This window comes from Procambarus clarkii, chromosome 52 (assembly GCF_040958095.1).
Source record: "Procambarus clarkii isolate CNS0578487 chromosome 52, FALCON_Pclarkii_2.0, whole genome shotgun sequence".
Taxonomy (NCBI): Eukaryota; Metazoa; Arthropoda; class Malacostraca; order Decapoda; family Cambaridae; genus Procambarus; species Procambarus clarkii.
Genome location: NC_091201.1, coordinates 16,699,426 through 16,713,163, shown reverse-complemented (window position 1 = coordinate 16,713,163; position 13,738 = coordinate 16,699,426). Strand labels below are relative to the sequence as shown.

Here is a 13,738-nt window from a genome sequence, read left to right as displayed (position 1 = left end):
ACCTTTCAGATGGCTCACCTTGGATGGTGGCACACCTTAGATGGTGGCTCACATTAGATGGTGGCACACCATGGATGGTGGCACACCTTGGGTGGTGGCACACCTTGGGTGGTGGCACACCTTGGATGGTGGCACACCTTAGTTGTTGGCACACCTTGGGTGGTGGCACACCTTGGATGGTGGCACACCTTGGATGGTGGCTCACCTTAGATAATGGCACACCTTAGGTGGTGGCACACCTTGGGTAGTGGCACATTTTGGGTGGTGGCACACCTTGGATCGTGGCACACCTTGGGTGGTGGCACACCTTAGATAGTGGCACACCTTGGATGGTGGCACACCTTAGGTGGTGGCTCACCTTTGATGGTGGCACACCTTAGAAGGTGGCACACATTGGATGGTGGCACACTTTGGGTGGTGGCACACCTTTGGTGATTACACACCTTGAGTGGTGGCACACCTTGGATGGTGGCACACCTTGGGTGGTGGCACACCTTGGGTGGTGGCAAACCTTGGATGGTGGCAAACCTTTGATGGCGGCTCACCCTGGATGGTGGCACACCATGGATGGTGGCACACCTTGGGTGGTGGCACACCTTGGGTGGTGGCACACCTTGGGTGGTGGCACACCTTGGATGGTGGCACACCTTGGATGGTGGCACACCTTGGGTGGTGGCACACCTTGGGTGGTGGGACACCTTAGATGGTGGCTCATCTTGGGTGGTGGCACACCTTAGGTGGTGGCACACCTTGGGTAGTGGCACACCTTGGGTGGTGGCACACCTTGGGTGGTGACACACATTGGATGGTGACACACCTTAGATGGTGGATCACCTTTGTTGGTGGCACACCTTAGATGGTGGCACACATTGGATGGTGGCACACATTGGATGGTGGCGCACCTTGGGTGGTGGCCAACCTTAGGTGGTGCACACCTTAGATGGTGGATCACCTTTGTTGGTGGCACACATTGGATGGTGGCACACCCTGGGTAGAGGCACACCTCAGATGGTGGATCACCTTTGTTGGTGGCACACCTTAGATGGTGGATCACCTTTGTTGGTGGCACACTTTGGATAGTGGCACACCTTGGATTATGGCACACCTTGGATGGTGGCACACCTTAGGTGTTGGCTCACCTTAGAAGGTTGCACACCTTAAAAGGTGGCACACATTAGATGGTGGCACACCATGGATGGTGGCACACCTTGGGTGGTGGCACACCTTGGGTGGTGGCACACCTTGGATGGTGGCACACCTTAGTTGTTGGCACACCTTGGGTGGTGGCACACCTTGGATGGTGGCACACCTTAGGTGGTGGCACACCTTAGATGGTGGCACACCTTGGGTGGTGGCACACCTTGGATGGTGGCACACCTTGGATGGTGGCACACCTTAAATGGTGGCTATCCTTGCGTGGTGGCACACCATGGGTTGTAGCACACCTTGAGTTGTGGCACACCTTGGGTGGTGGCACTACTTGGGTGGTTACACACCTTGAGTAGTGGCACACCTTGGATGGTGGCACACCTTGGAGGGTAGCACACCTTGGTTGGTGGCACACCTTGGTTGGTGGCACACCTTGGGCGGTGGCACACCTTGGATGGTGGCACACATTGGATGGTGGCACACCTAGGGTGGTGGCCACCTTGGGCGGTGGCACACCTTGGATGGTGGCACACATTGGATGGTGGCACACCTAGGGTGGTGGCACACATTAGATGGTGGCACACCTTGGATGGTGGCACACCTTGGGTGGTGGCACACCTTGGATGGTGGCACACCTTGGAGGGTGGCTCAACGTGGATGGTTGCACACCTTGGATGGTGGCACACCTTGGATGGTGGCACACCTTGGATGGTGTCACACCTTTGGTGGTGGCTCACCTTAGATAATGGCACACCTTAGATGGTGGCACACCTTTCATGATGGCTCACCTTGGATGGTGGCACACCTTAGATGGTGGCTCACCTTAGATGGAGGCACACCTTGGATGGTGGCACACCTTGGATGGTGGCACACCTTTGGTGGTGGCTCACCTTAGATAATGGCACACCTTAGATGGTGGCACACCTTTCATGATGGCTCACCTTGGATGGTGGCACACCTTAGATGGTGGCTCACGTTAGATGGTGGCACACCATGGATGGTGGCACACCTTGGGTGGTGGCACACCTTGGGTGGTGGCACACCTTGGATGGTGGCACACCTTAGTTGTTGGCACACCTTGGGTGGTGGCACACCTTGGATGGTGGCACACCTTAGGTGGTGGCACACCTTAGATGGTGGCACACCTTGGGTGGTGGCACACCTTGGATGGTGGCACACCTTGGATGGTGGCACACCTTAAATGGTGGCTATCCTTGCGTGGTGGCACACCATGGGTTGTAGCACACCTTGAGTTGTGGCACACCTTGGGTGGTGGCACTACTTGGGTGGTTACACACCTTGAGTAGTGGCACACCTTGGATGGTGGCACACCTTGGAGGGTAGCACACCTTGGTTGGTGGCACACATTGGTTGGTGGCACACCTTGGGCGGTGGCACACCTTGGATGGTGGCACACATTGGATGGTGGCACACCTAGGGTGATGGCACACCTTGGGCGGTGGCACACCTTGGATGGTGGCACACATTGGATGGTGGCACACCTAGGGTGGTGGCACACATTAGATGGTGGCACACCTTGGATGGTGGCACACCTTGGGTGGTGGCACACCTTGGATGGTGGCACACCTTGGAGGGTGGCTCAACGTGGATGGTGGCACACCTTGGATGGTGGCACACCTTGGATGGTGGCACACCTTGGATGGTGGCACACCTTTGGTGGTGGCTCACCTTAGATAATGGCACACCTTAGATGGTGGCTCAACGTGGATGGTGGCACACCTTGGATGGTGGCACACCTTGGATGGTGGCACACCTTGGATGGTGGCACACCTTTGGTGGTGGATCACCTTAGATAATGGCACACCTTAGATGGTGGCACACCTTTCATGATGGCTCAACTTGGATGGTGGCACACCTTAGATGGTGGCTCACCTTAGATGGTGGCACACTATGGGTTGTGGCACACCTTGGATGGTGGCACACCTTAGATGGTGGCTCACCTTAGACGGTCGCACACTTTAGATGGTGGCACTCCTTAGAAACAGACACACCTTGGGTGGTGGCACACCTAAGATGGTGGTTCACCTTAGATGGTGGCACACCTTGGATGGTGGCACACCTTAGATGGTGGCACACCTTGGTTCGTGGCACACCTTGGATGGTAGCACACCTTGGATGGTGGCACACCTTGGATGGTGGCACACCTTGGATGGTGGCACACCTTAGATGGTGGCACTCCTTAGAAACAGACACACCTTGGGTGGTGGCACACCTTGGGTGGTGGGACACCTTAGATGGTGGCTCATCTTGGGTGGTGGCACACCTTAGGTTTTGGCACACCTTGGGTAGTGGCACACCTTGGATGGTGGCACACCTTAGATAGTGGATCACCTTTGTTGGTGGCACACCTTAGATGGTGGCACACATTGGATGGTGGCACACATTGGATGGTGGCGCACCTTGGGTGGTGGCCAACCTTAGGTGGTGCACACCTTAGATGGTGGATCACCTTTGTTGGTGGCACACATTGGATGGTGGCACACCCTGGGTAGAGGCACACCTCAGATGGTGGATCACCTTTGTTGGTGGCACACCTTAGATGGTGGATCACCTTTGTTGGTGGCACACTTTGGATAGTGGCACACCTTGGATTATGGCACACCTTGGATGGTGGCACACCTTAGGTGTTGGCTCACCTTAGAAGGTTGCACACCTTAAAAGGTGGCACACATTAGATGGTGGCACACCATGGATGGTGGCACACCTTGGGTGGTGGCACACCTTTAGTGGTGGCACACCTTGGATGGTGGCACACCTTAGTTGTTGGCACACCTTGGGTGGTGGCACACCTTGGATGGTGGCACACCTTAGGTGGTGGCACACCTTAGATGGTGGCACACCTTGGGTGGTGGCACACCTTGGATGGTGGCACACCTTGGATGGTGGCACACCTTAAATGGTGGCTATCCTTGCGTGGCGGCACACCAAGGGTTGTAGCACACCTTGAGTTGTGGCACACCTTGGGTGGTGGCACTACTTGGGTGGTTACACACCTTGAGTAGTGGCACACCTTGGATGGTGGCACACCTTGGAGGGTAGCACACCTTGGTTGGTGGCACACCTTGGTTGGTGGCACACCTTGGGCGGTGGCACACCTAGGATGGTGGCACACATTGGATGGTGGCACACCTAGGGTGGTGGCACACCTTGGGCGGTGGCACACCTAGGATGGTGGCACACATTGGATGGTGGCACACCTAGGGTGGTGGCACACATTAGATGGTGGCACACCTTGGATGGTGGCACACCTTGGGTGGTGGCACACCTTGGATGGTGGCACACCTTGCAGGGTGGCTCAACGTGGATGGTGGCACACCTTGGATGGTGGCACACCTTGGATGGTGGCACACCTTGGATGGTGGCACACCTTTGGTGGTGGCTCACCTTAGATAATGGCACACCTTAGATGGTGGCACACCTTTCATGATGGCTCACCTTGGATGGTGGCACACCTTAGATGGTGGCTCACCTTAGATGGTGGCACACTATGGGTTGTGGCACACCTTGGATGGTGGCACACCTTAGATAGTGGCTCACCTTAGATGGTCGCACACTTTAGATGGTGGCACTCCTTAGAAACAGACACACCTTGGGTGGTGGCACACCTAGGATGGTGGTTCACCTTAGATGGTGGCACACCTTGGATGGTGGCACACCTTAGATGGTGGCACACCTTGGTTGGTGGCACACCTTGGATGGTGGCACACCTTGGATGGTGGCACACCTTGGATGGTGGCACACCTTGGATGGTGGCACACCTTAGATGGTGGCACTCCTTAGAAACAGACACACCTTGGGTGGTGGCACACCTTGGGTGGTGGGACACCTTAGATGGTGGCTCATCTTGGGTGGTGGCACACCTTAGGTTTTGGCACACCTTGGGTAGTGGCACACATTGGATGGTGGCGCACCTTGGGTGGTGGCCAACCTTAGGTGGTGCACACCTTAGATGGTGGATCACCTTTGTTGGTGGCACACATTGGATGGTGGCACACCCTGGGTAGAGGCACACCTCAGATGGTGGATCACCTTTGTTGGTGGCACACCTTAGATGGTGGATCACCTTTGTTGGTGGCACACTTTGGATGGTGGCACACCTTGGATTATGGCACACCTTGGATGGTGGCACACCTTAGGTGTTGGCTCACCTTAGAAGGTTGCACACCTTAAAAGGTGGCACATATTGGATGGTAGCACACTTTGGATCGTGGCACACCTTAGTTGCTGGCACACCTTGGGTGGTGGCACACCTTGGATGGTGGCACACCTTAGGTGGTGGCACACCTTAGATGGTGGCACACCTTGGGTGGTGGCACACCTTGGATGGTGGCACACCTTTGGTGGTGGCAAATCTTAGATGGTGGCACACCTTGGGTGGTGGCACACTTTGGATGGTGGCACACCTTGGGTGGTGGCACAACTTAGATGGTGGCTCACCTAGCGTGGTGGCACACCTTGGGTGGTGGCACACCTTACGTGGTGGCACACATTGGGTGGTGGCCCACCTTTGGTGCTGGCAAACCTTGGGTGCTGGCACACCTTAGATGGTGGCACACCTTGGGTGGTGGCACACCTTGGATGGTGGCACACCTTGGATGGAGGCACACCTTAAATGGTGGCTCACCCTGCGTGCTGGCACACCTTGAGTTGTGGCACACCTTGGGTGGTGGCACTGCTTGGGTGGTGGCACACCTTGAGTTGTGGCACACCTTGGATGGTGGCACACCTTGGAGGGTGGCACACCTTGGTTAGTGGCACACCTTGGTTGGTGGCACACCTTGGGTGGTGGCACACCTTGGATGGTGGCACACATTGGATGGTGGCCCACCTAGGGTGGTGGCACATATTAGATGGTGGCACACCTTGGATGGTGGCACACCTTGGGTGGTGGCACACCTTTGATGGTGGCACACCTTGGAGGGTGGCTCACCGTGGATGGTGGCACACCTTGGATGGTGGCACACCTTGGATTGTGGCACACCTTTGGTGGTGGCTCACCTTAGATAATGGCACACCTTAGATGGTGGCACACCTTTCATGATGGCTCACCTTGGATAGTGGCACACCTTAGATGGTGGCTCACCTTAGATGGTGGCACACTTTGGGTTGTGGCACACCTTGGATGGTGGCACACCTAAGATGGTGGCTCACCATAGATGGTCGCACACATTAGATGGTGGCACACTTTGGGTGGTGGCACCCCTTAGATGGTGTCACACTTTGGGGGTGGCACACCTAAGATGGTGGTTCACCTTAGATGGTGGCACACCTTGGAAGGTGGCACATCTTAGATGGTGGCACACCTTGGTTGGTGGCACACATTGGATGGTGGATCACCTTTGTTGGTGGCACACATTGGATGGTGGCACACCCTGGGTAGAGGCACACCTCAGATGGTGGATCACCTTTGTTGGTGGCACACCTTAGATGGTGGATCACCTTTGTTGGTGGCACACTTTGGATAGTGGCACACCTTGGATTATGGCACACCTTGGATGGTGGCACACCTTAGGTGTTGGCTCACCTTAGAAGGTTGCACACCTTAAAAGGTGGCACACATTAGATGGTGGCACACCATGGATGGTGGCACACCTTGGGTGGTGGCACACCTTGGGTGGTGGCACACCTTGGATGGTGGCACACCTTAGTTGTTGGCACACCTTGGGTGGTGGCACACCTTGGATGGTGGCACACTTTGGATGGTGGCACACCTTGGGTGGTGGCACAACTTAGATGGTGGCACACCTTGGATGGTGGCACACCTTGGATGGTGGCACACCTTAAATGGTGGCTATCCTTGCGTGGTGGCACACCATGGGTTGTAGCACACCTTGAGTTGTGGCACACCTTGGGTGGTGGCACTACTTGGGTGGTTACACACCTTGAGTAGTGGCACACCTTGGATGGTGGCACACCTTGGAGGGTAGCACACCTTGGTTGGTGGCACACCTTGGTTGGTGGCACACCTTGGGCGGTGGCACACCTTGGATGGTGGCACACATTGGATGGTGGCACACCTACGGTGGTGGCCACCTTGGGCGGTGGCACACCTTGGATGGTGGCACACATTGGATGGTGGCACACCTAGGGTGGTGGCACACATTAGATGGTGGCACACCTTGGATGGTGGCACACCTTGGGTGGTGGCACACCTTGGATGGTGGCACACCTTGGAGGGTGGCTCAACGTGGATGGTGGCACACCTTGGATGGTGGCACACCTTGGATGGTGGCACACCTTGGATGGTGGCACACCTTTGGTGGTGGCTCACCTTAGATAATGGCACACCTTAGATGGTGGCACACCTTTCATGATGGCTCACCTTGGATGGTGGCACACCTTAGATGGTGGCTCACCTTAGATGGTGGCACACCTTGGATGGTGGCACACCTTGGATGGTGGCACACCTTTGGTGGTGGCTCACCTTAGATAATGGCACACCTTAGATGGTGGCACACCTTTCATGATGGCTCACCTTGGATGGTGGAACACCTTAGATGGTGGCTCACGTTAGATGGTGGCACACCATGGATGGTGGCACACCTTGGGTGGTGGCACACCTTGGGTGGTGGCACACCTTGGATGGTGGCACACCTTAGTTGTTGGCACACCTTGGGTGGTGGCACACCTTGGATGGTGGCACACCTTAGGTGGTGGCACACCTTGGATGGTGGCACACCTTGGGTGGTGGCACACCTTGGATGGTGGCACACCTTGGATGGTGGCACACCTTAAATGGTGGCTATCCTTGCGTGGTGGCACACCATGGGTTGTAGCACACCTTGAGTTGTGGCACACCTTGGGTGGTGGCACTACTTGGGTGGTTACACACCTTGAGTAGTGGCACACCTTGGATGGTGGCACACCTTGGAGGGTAGCACACCTTGGTTGGTGGCACACCTTGGTTGGTGGCACACTTTGGGCGGTGGCACACCTTGGATGGTGGCACACATTGGATGGTGGCACACCTAGGGTGGTGGCACACCTTGGGCGGTGGCACACCTTGGATGGTGGCACACATTGGATGGTGGCACACCTAGGGTGGTGGCACACATTAGATGGTGGCACACCTTGGATGGTGGCACACCTTGGGTGGTGGCACACCTTGGATGGTGGCACACCTTGGAGGGTGGCTCAACGTGGATGGTGGCACACCTTGGATGGTGGCACACCTTGGATGGTGGCACACCTTGGATGGTGGCACACCTTTGGTGGTGGCTCACCTTAGATAATGGCACACCTTAGATGGTGGCACACCTTTCATGATGGCTCACCTTGGATGGTGGCACACCTTAGATGGTGGCTCACCTTAGATGGTGGCACACCTTGGATGGTGGCACACCTTGGATGGTGGCACACCTTTGGTGGTGGCTCACCTTAGATAATGGCACACCTTAGATGGTGGCACACCTTTTATGATGGCTCACCTTGGATGGTGGCACACCTTAGATGGTGGCTCACGTTAGATGGTGGCACACCATGGATGGTGGCACACCTTGGGTGGTGGCACACCTTGGGTGGTGGCACACCTTGGATGGTGGCACACCTTAGTTGTTGGCACACCTTGGGTGGTGGCACACCTTGGATGGTGGCACACCTTAGGTGGTGGCACACCTTGGATGGTGGCACACCTTGGGTGGTGGCACACCTTGGATGGTGGCACACCTTGGATGGTGGCACACCTTAAATGGTGGCTATCCTTGCGTGGTGGCACACCATGGGTTGTAGCACACCTTGAGTTGTGGCACACCTTGGGTGGTGGCACTACTTGGGTGGTTACACACCTTGAGTAGTGGCACACCTTGGATGGTGGCACACCTTGGAGGGTAGCACACCTTGGTTGGTGGCACACCTTGGTTGGTGGCACACCTTGGGCGGTGGCACACCTTGGATGGGGGCACACATTGGATGGTGGCACACCTAGGGTGGTGGCACACCTTGGGCGGTGGCACACCTTGGATGGTGGCACACATTGGATGGTGGCACACCTAGGGTGGTGGCACACATTAGATGGTGGCACACCTTGGATGGTGGCACACCTTGGGTGGTGGCACACCTTGGATGGTGGCACACCTTGGAGGGTGGCTCAACGTGGATGGTGGCACACCTTGGATGGTGGCACACCTTGGATGGTGGCACACCTTGGATGGTGGCACACCTTTGGTGGTGGCTCACCTTAGATAATGGCACACCTTAGATGGTGGCTCAACGTGGATGGTGGCACACCTTGGATGGTGGCACACCTTGGATGGTGGCACACCTTGGATGGTGGCACACCTTTGGTGGTGGCTCACCTTAGATAATGGCACACCTTAGATGGTGGCACACCTTTCATGATGGCTCACCTTGGATGGTGGCACACCTTAGATGGTGGCTCACCTTAGATGGTGGCACACTATGGGTTGTGGCACACCTTGGATGGTGGCACACCTTAGATGGTGGCTCACCTTAGATGGTCGCACACTTTAGATGGTGGCACTCCTTAGAAACAGACACACCTTGGGTGGTGGCACACCTAAGATGGTGGTTCACCTTAGATGGTGGCACACCTTGGATGGTGGCACACCTTAGATGGTGGCACACCTTGGTTGGTGGCACACCTTGGATGGTGGCACACCTTGGATGGTGGCACACCTTGGATGGTGGCACACCTTGGATGGTGGCACACCTTAGATGGTGGCACTCCTTAGAAACAGACACACCTTGGGTGGTGGCACACCTTGGGTGGTGGGACACCTTAGATGGTGGCTTATCTTGGGTGGTGGCACACCTTAGGTTTTGGCACACCTTGGGTAGTGGCACACCTTGGATGGTGGCACACCTTAGATAGTGGATCACCTTTGTTGGTGGCACACCTTAGATGGTGGCACACATTGGATGGTGGCACACATTGGATGGTGGCGCACCTTGGGTGGTGGCCAACCTTAGGTGGTGCACACCTTAGATGGTGGATCACCTTTGTTGGTGGCACACATTGGATGGTGGCACACCCTGGGAAGAGGCACACCTCAGATGGTGGATCACCTTTGTTGGTGGCACACCTTAGATGGTGGATCACCTTTGTTGGTGGCACACTTTGGATGGTGGCACACCTTGGATTATGGCACACCTTGGATGGTGGCACACCTTAGGTGTTGGCTCACCTTAGAAGGTTGCACACCTTAAAAGGTGGCACATATTGGATGGTAGCACACTTTGGATCGTGGCACACCTTAGTTGCTGGCACACCTTGGGTGGTGGCACACCTTGGATGGTGGCACATCTTAGGTGGTGGCACACCTTAGATGGTGGCACACCTTGGGTGGTGGCACACCTTGGATGGTGGCACACCTTTGGTGGTGGCAAATCTTAGATGGTGGCACACCTTGGGTGGTGGCACACTTTGGATGGTGGCACACCTTGGGTGGTGGCACAACTTAGATGGTGGCTCACCTAGCGTGGTGGCACACCTTGGGTGGTGGCACACCTTGGGTGGTGGCACACCTTACGTGGTGGCACACATTGGGTGGTGGCCCACCTTTGGTGCTGGCAAACCTTGGGTGCTGGCACACCTTAGATGGTGGCACACCTTGGGTGGTGGCACACCTTGGATGGTGGCACACCTTGGATGGAGGCACACCTTAAATGGTGGCTCACCCAGCGTGCTGGCACACCTTGAGTTGTGGCACACCTTGGGTGGTGGCACTGCTTGGGTGGTGGCACACCTTGAGTAGTGGCACACCTTGGATGGTGGCACACCTTGGAGGGTGGCACACCTTGGTTGGTGGCACACCTTGGTTGGTGGCACACCTTGGGTGGTGGCACACCTTGGATGGTGGCACACATTGGATGGTGGCCCACCTAGGGTGGTGGCACATATTAGATGGTGGCACACCTTGGATGGTGGCACACCTTGGGTAGTGGCACACCTTTGATGGTGGCACACCTTGGAGGGTGGCTCACCGTGGATGGTGGCACACCTTGGATGGTGGCACACCTTGGATTGTGGCACACCTTTGGTGGTGGCTCACCTTAGATAATGGCACACCTTAGATGGTGGCACACCTTTCATGATGGCTCACCTTGGATAGTGGCACACCTTAGATGGTGGCTCACCTTAGATGGTGGCACACTTTGGAAATGTGGCACACCTTGGATGGTGGCACACCTAAGATGGTGGCTCACCATAGATGGTCGCACACTTTAGATGGTGGCACACTTTGGGTGGTGGCACCCCTTAGATGGTGTCACACTTTGGGGGTGGCACACCTAAGATGGTGGTTCACCTTAGATGGTGGCACACCTTAGAAGGTGGCACACCTTAGATGGTGGCACACCTTGGTTGGTGGCACACCTTGGATGGTGGCACACCTTTGATGGTGGCACACCTTTGATGGTGGCACACCTTGGATGGTGGCACACCTTAGATAGTGGCTCACCTTAGATGGTGACACTCCTTAGAAAGTGGCACACCTTGGGTGGTGGCACACTTTGGGTGGTGGCATACCTTGGATGGTGGCACACCTTGGATGGTGGCACACCTTAAATGGTGGATCACCTTGCTTGGTGGCACATCATGGGTGATGGCACACCTTAAATGGTGGATCACCTTGCTTGGTGGCACATCATGGGTGGTGGCACACCTTAAATGGTGGATCACCTTGCTTGGTGGCACATCATGGGTGGTGGCACACCTTTGGTTGTGGCACACCTTGGTTGGTGGCACCGCTTGCGTGGTGGCACTCATTGGGTAGTGGCACACCTTGGGTGGTGGCACACCTTGGGTGGTCGCACCGCTTGTGTGGTGACACACCTTTGTTGGTGGCACACCTTGGATGGTGGCACACCTTGGTTGGTGGCACACCTTGAGTGGTGGGCCACCCTGGATGGTGGCACACCTTGGGTGGTGGCACACCTTAAGTGGTGGCATACCTTGGATGGTGGCACACCTTGGATGGTGGCACACCTTAAGTGGTGGCATACCTTGGATGGTGGCACACCTTGGGTGGTGGCACACCTTAAGTGGTGGCATACCTTGGATGGTGGCACACCTTGGATGGTGGCACACCTTGGATGGTGGCACACCTTAAATGGTGGCACACCTTGGGTGGTGGCACACCTTAAGTGGTGGCATACCTTGGATGGTGGCACACCTTGGGTGGTGGCACACCTTAAGTGGTGGCATACCTTGGATGGTGGCACACCTTGGATGGTGGCACACCTTGGATGGTGGCACACCTTGGGTGGTGGCACACCTTAAGTGGTGGCATACCTTGGATGGTGGCACACCTTGGATGGTGGCACACCTTGGATGGTGGCACACCTTGGGTGGTGGCACACCTTAATTGGTGGCATACCTTGGATGGTGGCACACCTTGGATGGTGGCACACCTTGGATGGTGGCACACCTTAAATGGTGGATCACCTTGCTTAGTGGCACATCATGGGTGGTGGCACACCTTTGGTTGTGGCACACCTTAGGTGGTGGCATCGCTTGGGTGGTGGCACTCATTGGGTAGTGGCACACCTTGGGTTGTGGCACACCTTGGGTGGTTGCACCGCTTGTGTGGTGGCACACCTTTGTTGGTGGCACACCTTGGATGGTGGCACACCTTGATTGGTGGCACACCTTGGATGGTGGCACACCTTGGTTGGTGGCACACCTTGGATGGTGACACACCTTGGATGGTGGCACACCTTGGGTGGTGGCAAACCTTAAGTGGTGGCACACCTTGGATGGTGGCACATCTTGGGTGGTGGCACAAATTAAGTGGTGGGACACCTTGGGTGGTTGCACGCATTGGGAGGTGGCACACCTTGGATGGTAGCACACCTTGGGTGGTGGCACACCTTAAGTGGTGGCACACCTTGGATGGTGGCACATCTTGGGTGGTGGCACAAATTAAGTGGTGGCACACCTTGGGTGGAAGCACGCATTGGGAGGTGGCACACCTTGGATGGTGACACACCTTGCATGGTGGCACACCTTGGGTGATGGCACACCTTAAGTGGTGCCACACCTTGGATGGTGGCACATCTTGGGTGGTGGCACAAATTAAGTTGTGGCACACCTTGGGTGGTTGCACGCATTAGGAGGTGGCACACCTTGGATGGTAGCACACCTTGGGTGGTGGCACACCTTAGGTGGTGGCACACCTTGCGTGGTGGCACACTTTGGATGATGGCACACCTTGGATGGTGGCACAACTCTGATGGTGGCTTACCATACATGGTGGCACACCTTAGGTGGTGGCACACCTTGGGAAGTGGCACACTGTGGGTGGTGGCACACCTTGGATAGTGGCACACCTTGTGTGGTGGTACACATTAGATGGTGGCACACCTTGGGTGGTGGCACACCTTGGGTGGTGGCACACCTTACATGGTGGCACACCTTGGATGGTGACACACCATCGATGGTGGCACACCCTAAGTGGTGGCTCACGTTACATGTTGGCACACCTTAGAAGGTGGCACACATTGGATGGTGGCACACTTTGGGTGGTGGCACACCATGGGTGATGGCACACCTTGGGTGGTGGCACACCTTGGATGGTTGCACACCTTGGGTGGTGGCACAAATTGGGTA

General features: G+C 56.2%; 1 protein-coding gene across 1 annotated transcript; it reads right to left on the bottom strand.

Annotated features, from left to right (window-relative positions):
• Window positions 1-4,708: 4,708 nt before the first annotated feature.
• Window positions 4,709-13,380, bottom strand: LOC138352142 (ice-structuring glycoprotein-like). The gene is made up of 10 exons (XM_069304402.1): window positions 12,966-13,380; window positions 12,422-12,557; window positions 11,589-12,200; window positions 11,266-11,317; window positions 8,904-9,158; window positions 7,952-8,206; window positions 7,018-7,441; window positions 6,440-6,677; window positions 5,795-5,998; window positions 4,709-5,267 (listed from the first exon to the last, which is right to left on the bottom strand). Exons 1-10 carry the CDS (start codon window positions 13,378-13,380, stop codon window positions 4,709-4,711), a joined length of 3,150 nt encoding a protein of 1,049 aa, XP_069160503.1.
• Window positions 13,381-13,738: the final 358 nt, after the last annotated feature.